Source organism: Aptenodytes patagonicus, chromosome 1 (genome assembly GCF_965638725.1).
Source record: "Aptenodytes patagonicus chromosome 1, bAptPat1.pri.cur, whole genome shotgun sequence".
Classification (NCBI taxonomy): domain Eukaryota; kingdom Metazoa; phylum Chordata; class Aves; order Sphenisciformes; family Spheniscidae; genus Aptenodytes; species Aptenodytes patagonicus.
Genome location: NC_134949.1, coordinates 73,119,464 through 73,141,903, shown reverse-complemented (window position 1 = coordinate 73,141,903; position 22,440 = coordinate 73,119,464). Strand labels below are relative to the sequence as shown.

At 40.0% G+C, this 22,440-nt stretch overlaps 1 protein-coding gene across 2 annotated transcripts in view; it reads right to left on the bottom strand.

Annotated features, from left to right (window-relative positions):
• Nucleotides 1–22,440, bottom strand: part of PIK3C2G (phosphatidylinositol-4-phosphate 3-kinase catalytic subunit type 2 gamma) — a 223,811-nt gene that overhangs the window by 16,193 nt on the left and 185,178 nt on the right. For both annotated transcript variants that reach the window (XM_076328760.1, XM_076328759.1), the window contains 2 exons: nucleotides 14,410–14,485; nucleotides 6,275–6,369 (listed from right to left, as the gene is read on the bottom strand). In XM_076328760.1, coding sequence (XP_076184875.1) covers nucleotides 6,275–6,369; nucleotides 14,410–14,485 — 171 coding nt within the window. The remainder of the gene's footprint in view (nucleotides 1–6,274; nucleotides 6,370–14,409; nucleotides 14,486–22,440) is intronic.

Below are 22,440 nucleotides of genomic sequence, written 5' to 3'. Positions count from 1 at the left end.
CTGTATATGCCTGATCCAGACTATTTTTAATTTCTCAAACTGTACAGAGCTCCCTCCGCTTTTCTTTAGATTATTCTACAGCTTGCCATCTCCCTTTGTAAGAAAGCATTTCATTATATGATGCATGCAATTTCTGCTCCTTAATTACCTCTCATTACTTCTACTTACGCTCTTCCTCAATGTCCTAAATAATTCCTCTTGAACCTTGCTGTCTTCTCCCTAAAATATTTGCACAATTGACTTGTGTTCTTGTTCGTCTGTTCTTAACTAAGTTTTAGTAACAATAAATCACTCCTGAAGAATCAATCACTCCCAAGTAACCCTACTGAGAACTGTTCTTTGAACTTGTATTCTAGTTCTAAAAAAACATCCTGAGAGAAATATTTTACTATCAAAGCCTTATAAAGATGAACTACTTTCTTTCTGCACCAGGACACCAGGATATGGCCTTTCCCATTGGCATCTCTCATAGCAACCTCATGTCTCACCATTTGCTTGTTTTATCGTCACATTACTGTGGGATATAGATCTATACCTCCCCAAGGAAATACTTTTCATTTGTCCAAGCTGGTTGTAGGGTTCTGGAAATTACTTTTATTCTCTTGATCTTGCTCTGTCTCCACTATTATTTTTAATGTTTTCTTCATTTGCAACCAGTGGCAAATTTAATTTATGTTCACCTTCATCTCCCAGATCACTCGTATTATTAAACAGAGCTCACTGTTTGTTGTTGTTTTTTTTTTTTTCTTATTCAGCACATATCAGCTATGTAGAAATTACTTTCTTAAAAATTAGAAGTTAGAATTTAGAGGTGAGGCAGTACTGTGACTGTGACAGAACAAAGGGTTTAACAAGAAATAATAACACAACTTTCTGCACAACATATTTGTCAAACACCTTTCAAAACAAATATGTTGGAATCCCAACAGTAATCCCTGTGCCACAAGAACAGACCTCATCTCTTCCCAATTTAAACTACTGCTGAGTATTAGCAGCCTTTGTTTATAGGTGTTCAGCTAATTTTCAGTCCAAAAAAGAGAACACAGTCTAAGCTAATTTGCATTAATTTTTAAAGTAAAAGCATTTTCTATGAATATAAAATTAAATCCAAATTCTTTATAAGCTAGAACTAGTACAAGAGCTTTCTTTTCATGGCTTTTTATTCTGTTTTTCTGTGCCAGTCTAGGGAGAACTCCATCTGAATGTATTACCTCCCTCCATCAGCCAAACTGCTGATTTCATTCTGTCACCGATACTTTCTGACCGATACTTTCTGAATAACTTTTGTTCAGCTCAAAGAGATTTTTTCCACTTGTTGTTCATCCCAGGATTGGCCTACCTATGCAACTTCTTCCCAATCCCTGTTGGCTGATCCATGGGCCACAGTAAAGAAAGCAGGATACATTCATAATATTCTGAAAGGATAATGTGGCTTTTTATTTCATTGGCAGGCATTGCATTGCTGGCAGGTAATATATTTTCCATTTAAATCTATTTAATGATATTCATAAAGTGTAAAAGCTAGTGGGCCCATGAGGGGAATGATGGGAACCAACTAAGACTGAACAAAAATCCCCACCCCTTACCCACTTCAAGCTAGAGACAAAGCCCAGCAAAGGCAGTGGAGCATCTACCTGTACTGTACGTGGGACCTTCCCTACAGCCCTGCACCTGCAGGCTTAGAAATAGATTTCATCCCCATGGTTTAGGGAAAGCTTGGCCTCTCACCTTTCTTCCCAAAGCATTTAAGCCATCATGTCTCACAAACGTTTTTGGAAGCAATTTGTACTCAGATGGAATAGGACACGAAATGGAAAGAGGCTGGATGTCTGTGTAAGCCTAAAGCTGATTACTAATTCGTCACCCACATATCAGCTATCCCAGAATCATTAATCACCAAGAGTGGTACATGACAGCTTCAGAGCTTTTATAAAAGGAAAGCTGGAAGTAGTTTTGGAAAGTACTGTAGGAGTTCATTTTTCTTCCAGCAAATTTTCCCCCTGTAAAATTGGTTCTGAATTCATCACCCACACACGCTTTCCTGAATTCTAGTAACATTTTACACTTATTGGCATGAGGTTCAGTATAAGTTGGTTTTGTTTCTCCTTCCCACTACCCCTGAGGAGTTATTCCATCCACAAGAAGTAATGGGCAAAAATGTTTAGCAGTGAGGATTGAAAGTTTAGCTGCTTATCTAGAAAAACAGGGCATGCCTGAAGTCATGGCAATGAAGTCGGCAGACAAAGCAGACTTCCTTCTGAGCCAACGCTGAACCACTGTTCCCTTCTGGTTCTCTGTGGAACAGGAAAAGAAATATATTAGACAACCTTTTCTGGACTTCAGAAATGGCTATTTCTTTTGACTCTGGTGTCTTTTTGAACAGACGAGCAAGCCCAGCAGTGCAGCAGTAGGTAGCCTGGCTGATTCCGGCTGTGCAGTACTAAGCTAGCCCATAGTCTGCTCTGTGTAAGATCTGGTATGGTCTTGATATCCCCCATTCTCTGCGTTGGCTAATACAGACGAATGGAACTGGACTTGAGCATTTCAAGTTCAAAACCTATGTGTCTTTCAATTTTCATAAATCCACCTCCACAGCTTCTATGCAGATCTAGGAGTCTATGTTTTTCAGGTAGACTCTCAGGTTTTCTTTCTAGCACTCCCCCTGTGCTCCTATTCCTGCCTGCTGCTATTTTTCTGGGTATTGTGCTGCCACAACTGGACTGGTTTTGTTCTTAGCTAACAAGTCCTTTCACATGCCAAAACAAACCTCCCCCGGGGCTTCTGTATCTTCCAAGACCATTTAGTGCACTTTGCCAGGTACTGTGCTATTATGTTTGTAGAATAAGCCTGCCCTGTCTCATACCCTCCTGCTGCCACATCCTCCATGACTCAGAGGTCCCTCCATATAATTTCTCCAGTTTTCATCCCTCCACAAAAGTTTCCTTCTAGCCCAGCTCCACCTTATTAAGGCAATATTGCCTGTACTGCCTGTGCATAAAGTGCCCAGTGTTGCACTGTCTGCATTTGAGTGGAGCAAGTAATGCCCCAAGAGGCCGACTTAAAATTATATACTATGCATATTTGGAAAATTGCATTTTATTAGCATCACGGCTTTTGTGTCTTTGAAAATTGGATTTAATGTTTTTTCCTCAGCAGTCATAGTGATGCCATTCAAACCATAATTAGAAGCAGTGAGTCTGATGTGAGTCACCTGACTTACAGAATCTCAGGATTCAAATAAAACTATGAATTGCTGCGGAAAATCTTGAGACTGAAACTTTGTTAGTATCTTATAAATATCTATTTAACAGACCTCATCTTCATTGTGCACCCACAGTCTTAAACTGCAGGACAAATATTTGCAACCAGTCTTAACGTCTCTCTGTTCAGTTTCTCCATCTGCATTGCTGGTCTAGATGCAAGTATTTTCTCAGTGAAAAAATACAGCTTGTGCTTTACACGAGGTTATATTAGATTAATGGTCCTTTCAAGTCGCAAAATCTATAAGGCTGTTCTTCTCCATTGTTGGTCTTTGAAACATTTTTGATAGAGTTTTCTTCAAGCAGGACTGGCTTCCGTAACACGACTGAAATGTTGATGAGAGGACAAGGGAGAGGACATTCTGAAGCAGATTTAGGGATGACTGACTTGTACATCTGCTGCAGATTTGGCACACGTGGATGCATCAGATCAAAAGTGCCTGCACTGTGGAGTCCACGCATGCACCCACATAAGACAGTCCTCTGGCAGGTCTGCAACAGACCAATGCTCTCTCAACTGCTATAGCATTTTTTGTCTATGACATCCCACATGAATGGGGTTAGCTTCATGAAGAAAACCTGCAAAGCTATAGCATTGCACTATTTCGACTGTCCTTTAAAAAAAACCATGTGACACTTGACAATGGCTATGAACAAGACCATCTCCTTAGGGATTCTCTTGTGCGTTGTATATTAATACAGGATTTGCACAGCAGGATCTAGATCTCCTATTAAAACCCCTAGAAGTAAACCCACACAAATAGTAAATAAAATTTATTTACATGGATCAAAAGTCTCTATCACAATTCCTGTCAGTTCTGTGAAGCTACATTTGGGATTAATTTGGCCCACTACAATTATTTTCACATCTGAACACATCATAAAATCTCTATAAAGAGATAAATTAAATGGGGAAGAGCAGCACAAAAATTATTTACTATAAATTATGAAATAAAACAAGATAGCAAAGTAATCTCTGCACAGATGAACCACTAAAATATAATTAGTGAGACTCTGCAAAAGACTGAATATACCTGAAATAGCTTTAACATGTCTTGAATAAGATATGATCTTGGCATACTTTTAAAATCCCTGTTCAGCTCAACCAAAAAAAAAAAGCAAAGGAGAGGAAAAAGAAAAGAGAGCATGTCGGAGAGATTGATCTATATGACTGGAAAGCTGAGAAGATTATTAATGGGATAAAGAACCTTTCTGTTATAGGTTACTAGTCTGAAGGCAGTCAGGTATCACAGTACCCCAAAGCACTACTATTTCATATTTCAGATCAGACGATGATGGATGGATGGCCAGATGGAAGGAAGGAATTGGAAGCCCAGGATTTAAAAACATGATTTCCTAAGTTAGGCTGCTAAAACAATGTCCTTATTTTCAAGTCATGAATCATTGCTAGTCGTACTGAATTGGACTCCTACGACTTCTCTGCAAACTCACTAAAATGGATTTGATTTAAGTCACCTACTTTCAAAAGCTAGACAATAACTTAAAGTTGTATTGTCCCTTTCCATAATGAAGTGAACTGAACCCTGGATTTTATTTTTGCTATACACAGATATCTATGCTGTAATTTATTTTCATTTAATTAAATGGCTGGAATTTTCTAAGTTAAAGAACACTGTTAGGAGTCTATACACTAAAAATAATGGAAACGAGGAGAAAGACTATTTCCAAGATCTGTAGCTCTGTTTGTGTGCATCTCCACATCACCTGCCTGAACTCACGGTGACATCATCAGCATGGCAATCACTTAAATATACCCCTCCCACCAACTAGAACTTTACCAGAAGTTTATCAAAGTCACATAGCTTTAAAAAGCACAATAGAAAAACTGAAAAGGGTCTTATACTATATCCTGAAGGTAAAGTTTGTATAAATTGGACCTGTCAGCGGAGGCTGATCTCACCTGTCAAGGTGGCACACAGGAAACAAAAGACAAGTCTCACAGGACAGAGACTTATTGGATGTTATAGACCAAAATGAACATACTTGAATTGCAAATCAGAAGCCAGAGCGGCCAACAGAGAACAGTTGGAGCTACATAAGCCTCATGTGTCTCATACAACTAATTAAACATTTAGCCTCATTTTCTTACTGGCTGGTGCTCACATAAGCTCCTCAGTTTGGCCCCATTTAGGGAAAGCGATTGCAATCCAGTTTGGGGTGGAGGCGGCATCAATGTATGCAATGAGAACCCACAACAGTTAATAAATGCTTTAATCTCCTAGCTAAACAAAGATAGTGAAGGATCTCTTTGCCACAGCCATTACTTGAGACTTGAGCAATTGGGAATTCAAGAGCACATCTAGGTGGCCGAACTCATCATGAAGCAGCAGACACGCTGCTTCAGCCGAGAGACTGAGAGATCGCACATGGCACCAGCTACATCTCTCAAGATATCCTCATCAGCCAATTTCACCTGTCTTGTGCTGAGGGAGCACTGCCAGCTTCCCCCTCTCATAGTCTGGCTCCAGGAACACACAGCATTTACCACTTAGCCTTGTGACAGAGAGCATGTTACAAAGATGAGCATCACCCCACCAAATGACATTGCTTCTTAAAATACACCACTACTCCCTCTGCCGAGCCCTCCCTGTTCATAGACCAGTCACGCCAGACTTGAAAGAAATGTACGGATAATCAATCAGTAACACCAGGCTGACATCCCACAAAAAGTCATGCCACTGCATGATGCCTTATGTCTGACTGGTATCAAAATGCGTCAGCTGAAAGGGCCAAAACAGTCATCAAAATTGGTTTTCTATATAGCCTGGAAAAGGCCATTACCAGCCATTAAGGAAACGCAGTTTCTGTATCTGTCACATACCTGTAACCATACTGAGCGAGCTCAAAGGAAGAAAGCAAGTGTTAAATGATGACAGAATAGCATTGTCGTTATTTTGAGTTAAAATTAGTTATCCCAGAAAGGGTGTTTGAGGATTAATGTACTCTGCAAATGCAAGGACTTATGAGTTATAGATTATGATAAAAATACTCACAACGTTCTTCATGTGTTTCAACATTATTGTCAGACGGGTGCTCTCATAGGATATGACTAATTGTACTCCAGGCTTATGATCAGTTGACTGAGGACCTAAAAAAGGCCAGATAGTTTGACTTTTTAGTTAACAGCTCAGCAGAAGTACATCTGTAAAATATTGCAGTACACATGAACTAATCTATAAAAAGAACCTATTGTGTGCTTAAATCAGGGATGAAATTAATAAACACGGATAAGGGGTGTGATGGAAGAAAGTGGTCTGACATGCAGTGCTCATTTTCTTTCCTGTTTATACATTGACAGTGAGATTTTTTGTTTTCTAATTGCCATCAATCTGAATTTCAGTGGGAAATTTATGCTTGACTAACAAATAATTGGGGGGTGGTGGTGGCAAGCACTGATGACACTAGTCAGTATTGTTGCAATTCTTCTGTCTGGTTAAAAACATTGGACTTTTTTTTTCAGTTCCCAGCAGAAAGAAAAAAAAAAAAGAAAAAAAGAGCAAGTTTCCAGACCAGTTCCACAACAACTGTTACAGAAACAACATCTATATCTATCATATATAAATTCTCCCTTCCTCATTCTGTATTTTTCCTGTTCCAGGCTGGTTTTCATGCAACCCATTGCTTTCATAGATTTTTCTACTAAGATGCATTTACAGAGTTTGATTCTGTTCCCACTGAAAAAAACCCATTTTTCTGTTTCCAAGCAAGAAGGATCAGTCTCATAATGTGGAAGAAATGACTAAGCATATCCCGTTCCTTCTTTCTGCTGGAGGCATTGAGCTAGCTGTCTTCACTGCCAAAAAGGTGTGTCCTTGAAGTTGGGTAAGTAATGTGGCTTACCTGCCCCACAGAGACAGCGGAGAAAATACAGATGGCTTTTACCACAGTATACCAGGTAATGGTGAACACAACAACCTCTCCTTGATAGCTATCTGACCTTCTCATTTTGCAGTGTTAAGCCTGAGCAGGGTGGACGTGAGCCATTTTGCACCACTTGGTCCGAGACCCGGGGTTCTCCCCATGTGGTCATCATCGAAGACAGTCCAGACACTGCCTGTGTGAACTAGCCTGGTTTTACTTATGCAAATGGGGCTTCATTTAATTAGACCAAAGTTGTATTACAGCCAGTATTATATATTTACTATACTTGGAAAAATAAGAACTCAGTCCTGCTAACCTTATGACAAAATTGTGATCTCTCATGAGCCGGGCTCTGTTCTGCCCGCCTCCCTGATAAAGAAGTAGCTGACCTTGAGACCTCAGACAGAAAAGTCCTGCTCCCCTGCATGCACATTGGGATCTGCCACTGACACACCAGCCTTAAACCCACCACAGGGTGAGATAATGACACGAGAGAAAACAATATAGTTGTAATTAATTCTTTAAATAGAAACACGTCTTTTAAGAAGCGGAAGGAATGAGAGAGGATGATGAGAATGAAAGAAATCACACGCGAGGGTTATGCACTAGCAGGAAGAGGCTTTTTAGAGAGTATCAGGACTGTTCGTCCTCAGTAGCAGGCAGGATTCCCACATCTTCCTTTCAGCCTCAGCAGACACCTGTGCACTCTCTGTCGCGCTCTTGCTGTCTCTTTTCCACATGTACCAGAGCTGTTACAGCCAGGGTTGTAAGAGCAAGAAATCAAACTCCCTCTCCTCAGCCTTTACTCTGTTATTCAGCAGAGGAGGCAGCAGAGGGGAAGTTATAATGAATAAGCCACGTTGGCTGTATTTTTCTGAAGAAACCAAATGTTTAACCTCTGGAGTGAACAGAGGCTAAAATAACCGCTAAGCAGATAGAATTACAGTGGTGTCATGTACTATTGACAGCCAGAGAACTAGTGCAATTGCCATTTGTCCTAAGGAAAGGAATTCAAATGAATTAAAAATAACACAGTGTGTACATACAGCCGCCATAATATAATTTTTCCAGGCAGCCTGGATATCAACACTTCTGAGTTTCTGATGTTTGGACTGGAATTTTAGAATATGAATCCATCTCCAATTTCTTCCCTTTAGAGACCACAAAAATACATTTTTAATCACACCCTAATTAGAGAAGGGCCTGAAACAGACTCTTGAAGAATTGAAATCTTATGAAGAAATCACTATGCTGGGACTTAGAAGGCCGAGGTGCAGTTCTTTATTTGTTATTCTCCTTTATGAACTTTGACAAATCACTTAGCCAGACTGTATCTTACTTAATTTCTTATTGTATGCAAATAAGAAGAGGGAGGGATAAGAGATGAAAACTCCATGAAACAGACAATGCTGAGTTTTTTTCCAGGGTAACAAAAAGCCCACAAAAATCGGTTCTTCCTGCCATGATGCAAAGCCATTTTACCATTTTTTTTAAAGTTGTGGGTCCTTTTTGCTTTAAGCTGCAGCAGGAAAGGTAGAATCCTAGACCATTAAACACAGTGTAACACAAGGGGAGTTGTGTTTTAACGTAAGGGCACAATTCACTTGTGGGTGTCTGTTAATTTTGTGAATTGCAGTGGGTCATCCTGAGCGGTTTAGCAAAAGCAACAGATTTCAGAGGCTAAATTACATCATTAGAATTCAACTGAACACCGTGCCTTTCCTCTCCTACCAGTACTACCAGTGCCTTTTTCTGCATTACTTAAGTTTTATAGTGTGAGCACTTATATCCAGTCAAGGAATTTCTCTGTGGGAGTTGGCATTTTCATTTAGAAAAAAACAAATGTAAATAAGTTTCTAACCAAGCTGAAAATAATTAAAAACATGGGAGGGGAAAATGCATTTCTAATTGAGTATGTAAAACGAAGTCTGAAACAGACACTACAGGCACGGCTATTACTAAAATATTTGGTCTTGCTATGTAATAAATTGAGTACTAATGGAAAAGATTAAAAAATTAAAAGAAAGGAAAAGAAAAAAATAACAGAACGCAGGGAATCTGATAAACACAGAAGAAACTTCTATTGCTTATATTTCATAATAGAAGACAGTTACTATTAGCTACTGTGGTGGTTTAATCCCAGTAGGCAACTAAGCACCACAGAGCCGCTCACTCACTCCCCCCCTCCAGTGGGATGGGGGAGAGAATTGGAAGAGCAAAAGTAAGAAAACTCGTGGGTTGAGATAAAGACAGTTTAATACTTGAAATAATAAAATAATAATAATAAAAATTGTAATGGAAAGTAAAACAATGAGAGAGAGAGAGAGAGAGAGAGGAACAAAACCCAGGAAGGAAAAAAAAACCCAAGAGGTGATGCAACCACGCACCGACCGATGCCCAGTCAGTCATTGAGCAGCAATCGCTGCCCCCCACCCAACTCCCCCCAGCTTATATACTGAGCATGACGTCACATGGTATGGAATATCCCTTTGGCCAGTTTGGACCAGCTGTCCTGTTTATGCTCCCTCCCAGCTTCTTGTGCACCTCCTTGCTGGCAGAGCATGGGAAGCTGAAAAGTCCTTGACTTAGTATAAGCACTGCTTAGCAACAACTAAAACATTGGTGTGTTATCAAATTATTCTCAAGCTGAATCCAAAACACAGCACTATGCCAGCTACTAGGAAGAAAATTAACTCTACCCCAGCCGAAACCAGGACTCAGCTGTTATATTTTAGGTTTTCCCACATTCAGTGCTAAATCATAGTCTCTTTGAAGTCTAGGTGATTTTAGCTTCAAATGATAATAAAATACACATACAATAATTACTTCCAGTCTATCCAGCTTGGGCAGATGGACTTGAGCTCAGGCCCTGCATTTTTAGGAACTGTCATGCTCTACTTGCACTCCATTATAGGCAAAGACCAAATGTTGGTCTGTTGTAGGTACAGGACAAAGCTCCACTGACTTCATCTGCAGCAAGATTTCCCTCCCAGGGATTGATTCTTCGCTCACTGGTGTCAATGCAAAAGCTGTCAAATACCAAATGAGGACCCTGGAGCGCTCATAGTTTTTTTCTATATGACTTGTGCCTGTGTGTCCCAGCACTCTGCAGTGGAACTCAGCCACCAATCCCTACCGCAGAAAAACTCAAACACTGTGCCAGTTTATAATCTCTTTTATCATGGAACGTAAACACTAGAAACCTGTGGGTCCCTTCTTCTTTTTGAATGACAAAATTAAGGCAATTAGTGTTGAAATTTCTACCGGAGGTGGAATGATCTTCAGAATAGTCAAGTATGCAGTTCTTTCCTTTATCTAGATGGTCTTTTCTAGCATGTTGGAGAACTACCAGCTCTATATTCTATCATTTGTGCAATGTTTTCATTAGCAGCATTTTAAAATAAGCTCTGCATTACACTTTGCACAATGCATGAGAAATATAAACAGCGAGGAAGATGCTACACAGAAGACTGACAAAATCAATAGGGAAACTGTAACTTAATAATACATTTCATTTCACACGTGGACTGCAAAGCAATGTGAAAACACTAATTAACTAAGTGTCACAGCACTACCGTTAGGGAGTTAAGTATTATTCTGTATTCTGCACCCTCAGATTTTTCTTAGACCTTTCTTCTTGGTGACAGCCTGTTTTGACATCTGGCACCAAAGGGTACTGGAACCTGTTTGGCTTTCCAGGGCCAGGGTTGAATGCCCCAAGCCAACCATCTGCCTGCTTTAGCTACAGCTTGGGTTTATGCGCCTCCAATGTACCCAACTTCAGACAGTCAGTGGTAAATACATTAACAGACGATCTATCTCACTGGTGTCGTCCCGCAAGCCAGCAAGAGGTGCTTATGGCCAGCAAAACAGCCTGAATGCAACTAAAGTAGGAATGCAACTTGTGGCAAAAGCTTTACATCGAGAATGAGCACTGCAGCAGATCAAAACTCTATGTAACATGAGCAAAATAGCCTACTCTCCTCAGAGACTATTCACGAGGACTGCGATTCTGCATGGAGAGGCATACCGTATGATAGCCTTTTTGGAAAGCTCGGATCTTCCTTTAGAAGGACACAGAGCTGTGTCTCTACTGCACTAAATGGACAGAAGCCCATTGAAATGCATGGAGCACTAATCAAACATGCCAGAGCTGGACCTGGGTTGTGCACTGTTATTACCAATAGCAAAGACTTCATGATTTCATAACTTTGGCAAAACAGTCTGAATTATTAATATTTTCAGAAGTTATAAACTCAAGAGAAGAAAAATAAACAAGATTGATATAAAAATGTTTTTGATTGATAGATTTTCTTTCTTCCTTTTTTTAAAGGGCCTTTATAAAAGGCTGTCTGTGAAATCATTCCTGATATCTGCTCTCACTCCCTTGTAGTGAGCTTGGTATAATGAAATGCTGACAATATTCAGTATAATTCAGAATTCACCCCACTGGGAGTACTGAATCAGTATTCATGTCAAAGTAAATTTAGCACTGATTTTTAATCTCTTCATTGCTAGGAGCACAGTACAAATTCATAAATTTTAATTTTTATTTTACTTTAATAAGTGTAATTACCTACAACATTTATAAATTAAAGCAGTGTAAGAGAAAGATGCTGCCTTGATCAAAATTCATAACCTGCTTCTATTGGGCATTCATTTTAATTTATATTGATCCTAACTAAGAGACAGATGATTTGCTTGCGTAAAGACTGAGAGAGAAATCACCAGATTCAATGAAAGCTACAGCCCATATTAAACCTGAGTTATTCTTCAAAACAGGCAAAAATTAAGGCCCTTATAAGCTCATAAAGTAATGAAAGCTGTGGGGGAAGGATGTATTCTTTTCATGGAAATTGCCTCTCTCCTGCAGGCTCAGTGAACTTAATTCCTGCCCCAGACTGACTATGGCATTACTACAGGGCTTACTTTCAAATCAAGAGCGTTTCAGGGCACCCTTGGCAAACAAGAGCCTCCAGGGCCACTGTGCTCTTCCCAGGAACTCCTTGTTTGCTACCTGGCAGCTTGGCATGATCAGCCACCTCCTGCCTTAGCTGGACTTGGTGTCTTCTCCTTCTCACAGGATGGCTGATAATAGGGTGCAGAATGCCATGCAGCAAAGATCTAAGTGAGCTAGCTAGGGTATGGCAGCAGCCTAACTCCAACAATGAGAAGCAAAGCATAGACTAACATATATGAAAATAATTTTTCAGGTGGGTAATTAGCACGTGCATGGCTGGTCTTCCTCTGATAGCTGAGCTAGCTCATTTACAGCTAAGCTCACCTACTTCCGCAGTTCACTGCAATCGATTGTCAACCAGGTGCATTCCCTTCCTCGCTGACCAGAAGTGGTGCCATACCCGGAGCAACTCAGCCCATTATTCTTGTTCTGTGTTTTTACAGAGTCTAAACTCATTGGTTCCTGATTTGGACCTTGTGTGCTACTGGTATTCTAGCAATAAATGATAGCGATGAATTTTCTAGGCCAAAGGGAGGTGGTTTTTTTGTTGTTTTGTTTTTTTTTTTCTCCTATGTTAAACAAAGGTTTTGCCCTGAGTCTAGAACTGAAGTGTCCAAACTTTAAAAGGCAGAGGTCCTGAGCAGGAAAAAAATAATCCCTCTGTAACCATATTGCTTGAGGCCAGAGACACATTAATCTCCCCTGACCAGGTTGTGACCTTCACCTCCACTAACTGTATAGTGAACCAGCAGATTGGGTTACCTGTCACACAGCTTTCATCAAATACTCACTAAAGGCATTCTTACCTCTGTTTCTTTATTCTCTTCTCTGATTTTGATGTCATTGACAACAAAAATAAAGGGCTTACCCTTCAGACTATATTGGCTCGGGACACCACTGTAGGAATTATGAGGCTGTATGTAATTTATTTCTCAACTTTATTACAGACTCAGTTCATGCTTTTGCATAAGACACTTACACCCAGATTCTCTGTAATAATTAGGCACCTAAATATTACTGAAATGTCAAAATCCTTCTAAAGACCTGGGACTTTAACTTCCTTATGCCTCAGCTCACTCTCACATGTCTGCATCTTTGGTTAAAGAGTCTACAGAGGCAGGCAGCCCACGGACACAGACTACATGTTACATTTGAACTCTGGTTTGGATTTTCTGTGACAAGATTTAGCCTTGTATATTCCTAACACCTAGGACATCTTTGCATTATCTCCTCGTTCCTTTGTAAAAGTTAGAGCAAGCATTAGTAATTTCCAATAGTCATAGTGGATTTAATATGATAATGGCATGCCCTAATCAAATAAACTCTACACAGGGGGAATCTTCCAAAGGCTGAGAAGCCAGAATGGGATTTATTTTGTTCTGATGGATTAAAAAATAATGGTCCCAGCAAAAGAGATAATGGAGGCCCTGTCTGCAGAGAGATTAAATTAACTTAATGGACAGGCAAACTAAATATGCAGAGATACTTGCACTCCTTTCTGAAATGTGGATAACTGGTGATCTTGGAAACTATCCTATCACTTGGAGCACATAACAACCAGCTGAATTGTTGTGGTGCAGAGTGCAGCTGCAGGCTTCTTTATGAGATTTTATTTTGCTTAAAAACTGACTACGGAAGATTATTTTCAGTGCAGAACTAGTGCAGTGGAAGACAATAAACATTCACAGTTTATATTTTATGGTTTATGCTTTGGCTGTTAATGCTGTAATGCCAGAGATTAGATTAAATTAGGTGCTGGACAGAAGAGGGAAATGGGTTAAGTATTTAGATAGGCTAAGGGCAGAATCTCATTTAGTAAGAAGTGAATTACCACTACCATTAATAATGTATGCCTAGGCATTAACATAATGTTCTGTTATTTACCTGCTCCACTCATTGTGAAAATGACTTCAGAAGTCATCCCTGATTTTCTTCGCTTGTCCAAGCACACATTGTGCTTTGTCACGACTCAGATCCTTTCCTCCAGATGCTTCTCTGAAGGTTTTGTTTTGTAAAACAAGAAACCTGCCACAGTTTGTGTAAATAAACTTTTACTTTGCATATAGGTATGTTTATTCAAAAAGAAATGAAGCAAGGCTGAGGAGAATGTGTCAACGTGAAAGAAACTACAAGTTACATTAGTAACACATTTTCAGAGACCTTAAGAAATCGGGAATTATTTGTTGGTATCTTTATATCTTCAGAAAACCCCCACCTAAACACTTTAGACTCACCTTTGCATTATTATATTTAATATTATTAAAGAAGTTGTTCTTAGAAAACAAGTAAGATTGGTAATCCACATACCTAAGGTCACAGATGATGAATCTTCTGCCAAGGTATTTTTGGACCAATTCAGGAAGAAGCTGAGTACAAGCTCATTCTGAAAGAAAATAAAAATACTTTAGGGAACATCATATGTTGTGCTCTGTTCTTTAAATTATTCCCCTCCAAGCAGATTGCTGGTAGGTTTCTAATGTATATATTAGAGTTAGCAATAAAGGGGAGCCTTTCCCCTGTGATCATGGGCAGAACCCCAGGGAATGACTTCTACTCAGGCACTGGGAAGACAACGGTGCACCTTACCACTGGCTCAGGGACGCTGCATTGGTGCCTACCTGGCCCCTTTCTGTCAACACACTTCCAAACAGCAATGTGCCACGTGGGCCATAGATTTGCATTCTTGCTTGATCTCCAGTGTCTCGAGATATGTATTAGCAGCTGCAACTACTTTTACAGAGCAGCCCATCTGTGAAACAAACGCAGGAGAACATCTTTACTGTCTATTGTGTAGTCAGCATGAAATTCGCCCTTGGCACAGGACTGACCTCAAGCATCTGACCTAATGTGTACCTCCCTGAGGCTTAGATATTGTGCATACCTCCCTCACATGGCAGCTTAATGGGCACTCACACTGAAAAGCTCCATACAGAGTTAACTCCTACCAGAAACCAATGGGGAGTGAAAGGGATGATCATATTTCGCCATCCTGTTTAAAAGAGTAATCCTCCTTATGTACTGCACTATAACTTTTACTTTTATGTACTGACCTGTACTGCTCTAGTGAACATATATAACAGGTAGTTACATTCAGCTGTAGAGAATTAAAACAATAAACCAAATCCCCAGATTTGAGTATTGTGCAAGGCAATAAAAATTTGAATTCTGAAATGGACTCTTATGATTCTGAATCAAAGGTGGACAGTAACTGCATTTTATTAGCTTTTTCATAAAGCTGTATTTCAGAACGGCCATTCTTTAAGACAGTTAGAATTGCTACATTCATGCTGATGTTACTTGGACTGACACTGTAATGAATGGGTAGAACAAGAGACTTTTCAGATTCTAGCATTAAAATGTCACCATTGTTTTTCCAGGCCATGAAAAATAATGTGTCTCTTATTGGCAAGATGTACTTCATGTAACATTTGTCTTGTTTCAATTTGACAAAATGTGGCATGATTTGTGCAAGAAAAAAAGAAAAGGAAGAGTTTAGCGACAAACACAGCTAGTGAGGAGTTAACATGTGGTTACAGCAGACAGAGGAACAAGATGTGTATGTTCAGCATAGAGATAAGATTTAGCAATCTGGATTTATTTTAGCAGTTGCCTTTTATTTTTCATTCTACTGTTTGGAGTTTTTCCTCCCACACTGATATTTTCTTTAAAAGAAAAATCAGGAAAAAAAAAAGGATAAACCAACAGAATTGTTTTCCTTGAATTGAATGACAAATCCTTAAGCTATTAGCAGTGGACTGCCAATATACCTGTCTGTTCTGAGCATGACTAATTATTCTCTCATCTCGTGAAGACAGCTTACAGGGGAAAGCCCATACACCTGCTTCAGCTTCCAGTAGCTTTAAACAGCCAAGTTATTCCCTGTGGCACCTCCATTTGCTCTTTCAGCACAAGTCCCAAGTGTAGGTAATCTCAAGGGTTGAAAGAGTGTATTTTTGGCAGCTCAGCCTTTATTTGACAGCATGAAAATAAGCAGAGAAGCTTAAGTAGCCATTCGAGTTCAAAGTTCTTCTTGCGAGAAGTGGGCAGGAGGTGGAAGGAAGGATACACTAACTGACTTGAAAGAGAAATAAAAAATTCCACACTGAGCAGCCTGGTGTTCTGCTTCCTCTCTGCTTACTCTTTCAGCAATAAATGGAAATATATGAACAGAGAGGTTTGTAAACAGGAGGTGCAAAGATTGTTTCAGGTGATAGTTCCAGATTCTCATTTCTAAAGGAGACAACACTCTGAAAAAAAAATGACATTTGGTTTAAGTACAGAAGTGGAATTCATGCAGATCTTACATCAGGCACGAACACAACAGGCATGTACACTGCTGGTGCCACAGCACTGATTTCAAAGCTTTCCCTGTCTGTGTGTCCATTGTACTCAACAGGTATTGAAGCATGTGGGGAAGCAGCAAGGCTAATGTTGGCAAATGGAACGCAAAAACATAATTGAACAGGTCATGTTGCAGGGGCAGATGTAGCAGCCTATCCAGGGCAAAGTGCTTCAAACGCAAGAGGGGAGATCTCCTACGTGTTTGTGGCAATAAGCATTTTGCACAGTTATTCATAAGAAAGCAATTTCTCCCTGAACTGTGTTAAACTGCCTGCTGCAGGAGTCCACCATTCAGATTTCCACCAGCAAAGTGTGCAAGTACCTTCTTAAGCTCGCCCTTTGGCAGCAGACCACCAAAGAACACACTGAACTTTCAGGTGATTCCTAAATCAATGGGACTTCAATCAATTGGACCCCAGACAATGGGACTGAAGTGTATGCTTAGAGTTAAGCATGCATCTAATTACACTGCTAAATAGAAACAGGCACATCAGAGCTTTGAACATATGTATGATCAAAAGCGCACTATATTTAGGTGGATAGAGTCCACTTCTAAACAAGCAATTGTTGTTACAAAGATGTGACCGTAGGTGGGAATCTTAGCAACCTTGTGACAGTCTTGGCAGACAGGCAGGCACTGAGGATGACCACAAGCACTCACCCACCCTTTTTTCCCCTGGAATTCTTACCTTTAAATCGGTAAATGGAAATTACCTAAAACGCTGCCCATTTAGGGATTTTTTAGGAAAAATCATTTGTCTAACCATTCTTACCTAGTAAGACTACAATCTTTAATAGGTAATGTTGATATTTTTCCAGGTCACTCAATAACATTAGCCTATTGGGGAGCAGCCAGGTATGTATGTGTGCATCAGTTTTGGTCTGGCTAGAACTCACACATGACCTTTTTTTAGCCATTAAACTCAAAAGGGACAAATTTCACCTTTACTTACACTAGGATACAACTGAAATAAGAAATTTCAGTAGCATCGGGGGAGCTGGCACAGCCCTGCACCACTGTAGCATGGTAGAATTTGTCTACTGCTCTCCATCAGAGACTAACTAGAAAAGCACTCTGCTGTTAGTGAAACACAGCCAGATTTCAAGCCAGATTTAATTTTGCTAGAAAGAAAAGAAGCCTTTCCTCTCATTTCAGCTTTTTTTTCAGCTGTGTTAGAGTAGATTTGGGGTCAGAGAACACCCATGCACCTGTTATACTTTAACAGGATGGAGGATCAGCAGGAAAGAAAGAAACCAGAAAAAGCTGACCTTGCTGCAGCTATTATAACATCAGGAAAGGACAGCGGAAAAGAGAGGACTTTGAACCCTCCCCATTTTGGCTCTGCTGGATACCTTGCTGCAGGAGTACAGGAGTGGTGGGAGTTAAAGGGACCCACATACCTCGGGTGCACTTTGTACCACCGTGTTATGTACCTCCATACAGGCACTGCGGGAGCTATTTTCTCATCTCTGCAAATCCCAAGTAGCGCCAGTGAATAAATACAAATGAAATATGGGAAGCTCTTATCAAACTTGATTACTTTTATAGTGTAACGCATTAGTCACTCTAGAACAACGCTGTGGTCCTGGTTTTCACTGTATGCTTGAAAATGAGTGAACGTAACTTACAATCATTGCCATTTACATCCTCTTTAAAGCCCTTTTACACAGCCTGTAAGTCACCATAAAGCTGTTTATAGAACCTATCCATAGCTGATACACTGTCACTGTTTGCTTCCCTGCTTGCACTAGGTTTATATTTGGACCCAAAGTCCTTAGTTAATTTGGATACTTCAAAAATTTTTATAGAATCAAAACCCAATGTACCTCATTTCTTTTCACTAATTAGCCTACTGTGCACCTGCACTTACTATTATGTTTGCCACCCCCCTCCCCCCCCAATAAACAATCCCCCTCAAACATCCAAGCCCATTGAATTTGCACACAAAACCAATCTATGTGAAAGATGTGGGACAAATAACATGTTTATTTAAGGCTATGTAGTTTTGCAAGATCAGTATGTACATCTAGTGTCTGAGCTGTGTTATCAATAACAATATCCACATATTAAATACCACTTCTTTCGAATGAGAGATGGGAAGATTATCCATAGAATATTACTAGCTGGCTGATGGTACCAAATGCACATGGTTGCTATATAAAACATTGCTTTAGGTTCAGTTTTAGATTTTTCACTTGTAATGCCCAAGCCAGGTGCAAGTTGTCTTTTCAAGATAAGCATTCAGCTTTGTGAATGCTGCTGTTTGACAGCAGGGCCAAAAGCAGACTAAATTAATGGAGCCTTACCATGCTTTTGTGTCCCCAGAGAGTGTACAACCCTCCTATAATACAGCAGTAAAATGACAAGCCACTAGGCCAGCCCTAATTTATATGGTATGTTATGAGATTTGGGCTGCAATCTCCATTCAGCCCATCACTCGGTTGGGGTTAAGAGTGAAATAGAGAAAAATGTAAAAGTGGTCAGCAGCAGCTGCCTTTTGTCACAGATTTGATTTATACTTTGATAATGTATATTTTCGTGCTCCTCCATGTTACCTACCTTCAATTTATTGTTTCTTGATGCCTCACCTCTTATTGGTGGCACCACTTGTTTGTTTTGCCATTTAATGAAGCAAAACTCCAGGAGTCTAAACATTGTTGAGTATGTTGCCTTGCTGATCTAGAAGACCCAGGCATTTCAACACATGCAGCTGATGAGCTAGTCAGCAATGGTGCAACTGGCACAAAACTAAATATTCTTAAGGTGTGATCACATATATTGCCACTGGTTTGGGAGGAGTAGAATGAAACTAAAAAAGGCGCTGAAACCTGTTTTTGATCCTGTCCTAAATGACTCAATATGACAATGAAGGTGCGTCAACTTTTGCATTTTAGTGACTGATGTAATGAATATAGCTTGTTGTTCATGTATATAGTCTGGTGGTGTAATTATTTATAACTGAGTGTTAACCTGATTTTAGGAAAAGCACTCCTATCCTAGGCAACTCTCCAACAAATGTCTAAGAGGAAGTCAATGAATGAGGCTTATGCTCAAAGTAAACCACAGACTTAAAAAACTGCTTTGAATAGGGATGGGCGTGAGCACATTTAAGCATTTAAACCGGCCCAACAGCAAGTATCTCCATCAGCTGATGTTTCTGCATTTATTGGATCTGATACTAAAATTCAGAGATAGAGAAAGGTGGCTTGAAGTTTCTATTCTTTAAAGAAGGGTTTAAAGAAACATTTAATTCCACTTAAGCTACAGTGCAAATGAGAAGGCAGCTATTTTCCACCTCTTCTCCTTCGTTCAAACCATTTAGCAGAAAAGGTCAGTGACAGTCTGACCTACTTTTAATTATAACACAATTTTCATAATCAGAACTTAGTCTGGACTAAAAGGCATGCACTTAAGGCATGACTGAGGAAGGAATTTGGATATAATCCCATTCTTTCTTTATTTCTAGGATTTTTAATTACTTAATTGGTAGAACCAAGCATGTAGTCAGTCCTGTGTGGACTGGACTAAACTTTTCAGAACTGAAAACAGTGTCTAGTCAGTCAGGGTAATGCATTTACAGTGATAGCAAGGGCATTTTATAATGAAATAAAAGCTCTTCTCTCCATCTCAGATAATACTCCAGCATACTGTACAGCTACAATACAGCTACGATACTGTACAGCTACAATTCAGCAGAAAGAAATGACTGTGTCAAGAAAGTAACAGGAACCCTGTTCTACAGGCATCTGCTCTTACAAGACTTCTTCACAAATTTCTGAATTAATTATTTATTCCTACATATTTTTACTATTTCATAGGAATGACAGTTTGGTAATGCTTGAGAACAGACAACTCACTAAATTGTTGCGGTCAGGCTCCCTAGCAATTTGAGAAAAAGGACAAATTTGACTGCAAAGTTGTCCAAGGCACAAAGAGAGACAAAATAATTGTATTTATTTTTATCAAGAAAGCCTCCTGTCTTGGCTTTCTGCTCAGAGTAAAACCAAGAAGACACCATGACACTTTTAAAAGAGTCATACCAAAGGGAAAAGTAAAAAAGAAGCCTTCAGCTGGGAATACAAAGGAAGTTACCCATTGACTGGTCTCCTTGTCCTAAGTGGGTCAGAACACTTCAGTATTTTCTAAATTTCTCACATCTCCCAGCAGGAGAAGCATATTGAAGTAAAAATAACGATTCAATGTTTATAGAGTATCAATAACTTTAAAAGGTCATCATCTAGAACTGCAGGTTAGCTGCATGGTTGTAAGCAAGATGATCTCCTGCATGCAATAGCACTTTACAGATGGAAACAATCTGCTCATTACTCCATTTATTATCGTGCCCTCCAAGTCCAGCACACCAGTAGCTGTGCAGCTCTCTTAGGCACAAAATTATTTTCTTCTCCTCATGGTTCAGCACTACAGGCTGTACCAGACTGGAACGGTTTTCAACAACTGCACAGTCCAGCATGTCTGAATATCCCCACTGGGCTGGTTCAGAGCCACACCAGTGTATGTCCCCAAGTGGATTTCTCCACAGTTCCTTTCGAATGCCCTATTTGCGTTTGTGTCCCAGTGTCCCAGCGGCAACGTGCTGGGAGAACTTAGCCAGCTCCACACGTGCATGCTGCAGGACCATAAAGGGAGGAGGAAAGGCATTAGGAAGCCCATTGCAAGGCAGCATGCTCTGGCTGATTACTAGCCCATTCACAGACCATGGAGCAGGAGGGAGAAGAGAGCTTCTGCGTGTGACCGGGAAATGTTTTTATTACTATCCCAGGGCTTTAAGCAGTCTAATTTTTCAACCGTAGATTAGGCTTCTACACAGCAGTGCTTGGCCCAAATTGAAAATCTATGTACCTTACAGCAGCCCAGAGCACAGCAGAAGATACAGAGCTCTTCATTTCTAGGTCACTGGCTTATATCAGTTCTTCCTCAGCTGTGACCAAAAGGCGCTAATGTGAAATAAACCCTAACATGAGTGACAGAAATTGCACAACAATTAACCCCAACTTGTGCAGTTTATTTGGCAAGGTCAGTCAAGGGAGTCAAGCACCCAAGTCAGCTGTCTGTACCAAATTAAATGTAACTCTGTGAGGCAGATATTATTTATCCTCTTTGGAATTCTCAATTTCAACTCAGGTCACAGAATTTATATTCATATTAATAAGAAAACTCCTGTTTGTTTTACGTATGGACAATTTCCTCTTTAATGTCCATTACACAGTCACAGCTGGGGAAGTTATATAGTTAGGCAGCAAACATTTTTCTCATCCTGCAGGATGTTTGAAATTTTGGAGAAAAAACATCCTGTCATACCCACTTTTGGCATCCTAGCCTGTCTACGCTATTAAACCAAACCAGCCCCAGTTTGTGCTATGGCCCTGAGGCCACGGGCCATGACATGCCTCACCTGGCAGAGGCCCAAGCTCTGCTAGAGAACGTGCCAACAGTGAAACTGCAGGGTCAACGCATGAGATTGTGCCTTGGCTCCCTTGAATTTACTAGCCTCTACGTAAGCCTAGGATCTAATGTAAAACACCATTTTTTCCTGCCTGTCTGACAGCTTTCCTAGCAACGGCTGGTCGCTGGAAGATGCTCCTTTCTCTCAGACCCTGGTGACACTATTAGTAATTGACCATTCAACTTCCGAAGTGACGCAGAGTGATGATTTAATATCCTCCCAGGGTGCATGGGGCTGTTAGTTGCTGTTGGCCCTGGCTTTTATGATGCTGAGGTGCACAGAGTTTTGTCCTGGGCCAGACAATGAAGAGTCAGTGTTTGTTACCATTTCAACTTTCCATTTTGAAACAGGACAAGAACATCAAATCTCAGAAAACAATAATGAATAAAAAAAGAGAAAACACCAATTTTCATGGACACAACGTATCAATCTGATAATACTGAAACATTCTGGTTTCGGTCCTATGTTTGCAAAAAAATTTCTTCTACATGTTAACTAAATCTTGAAATGAAGATTATTTCAGGGCTGAAAC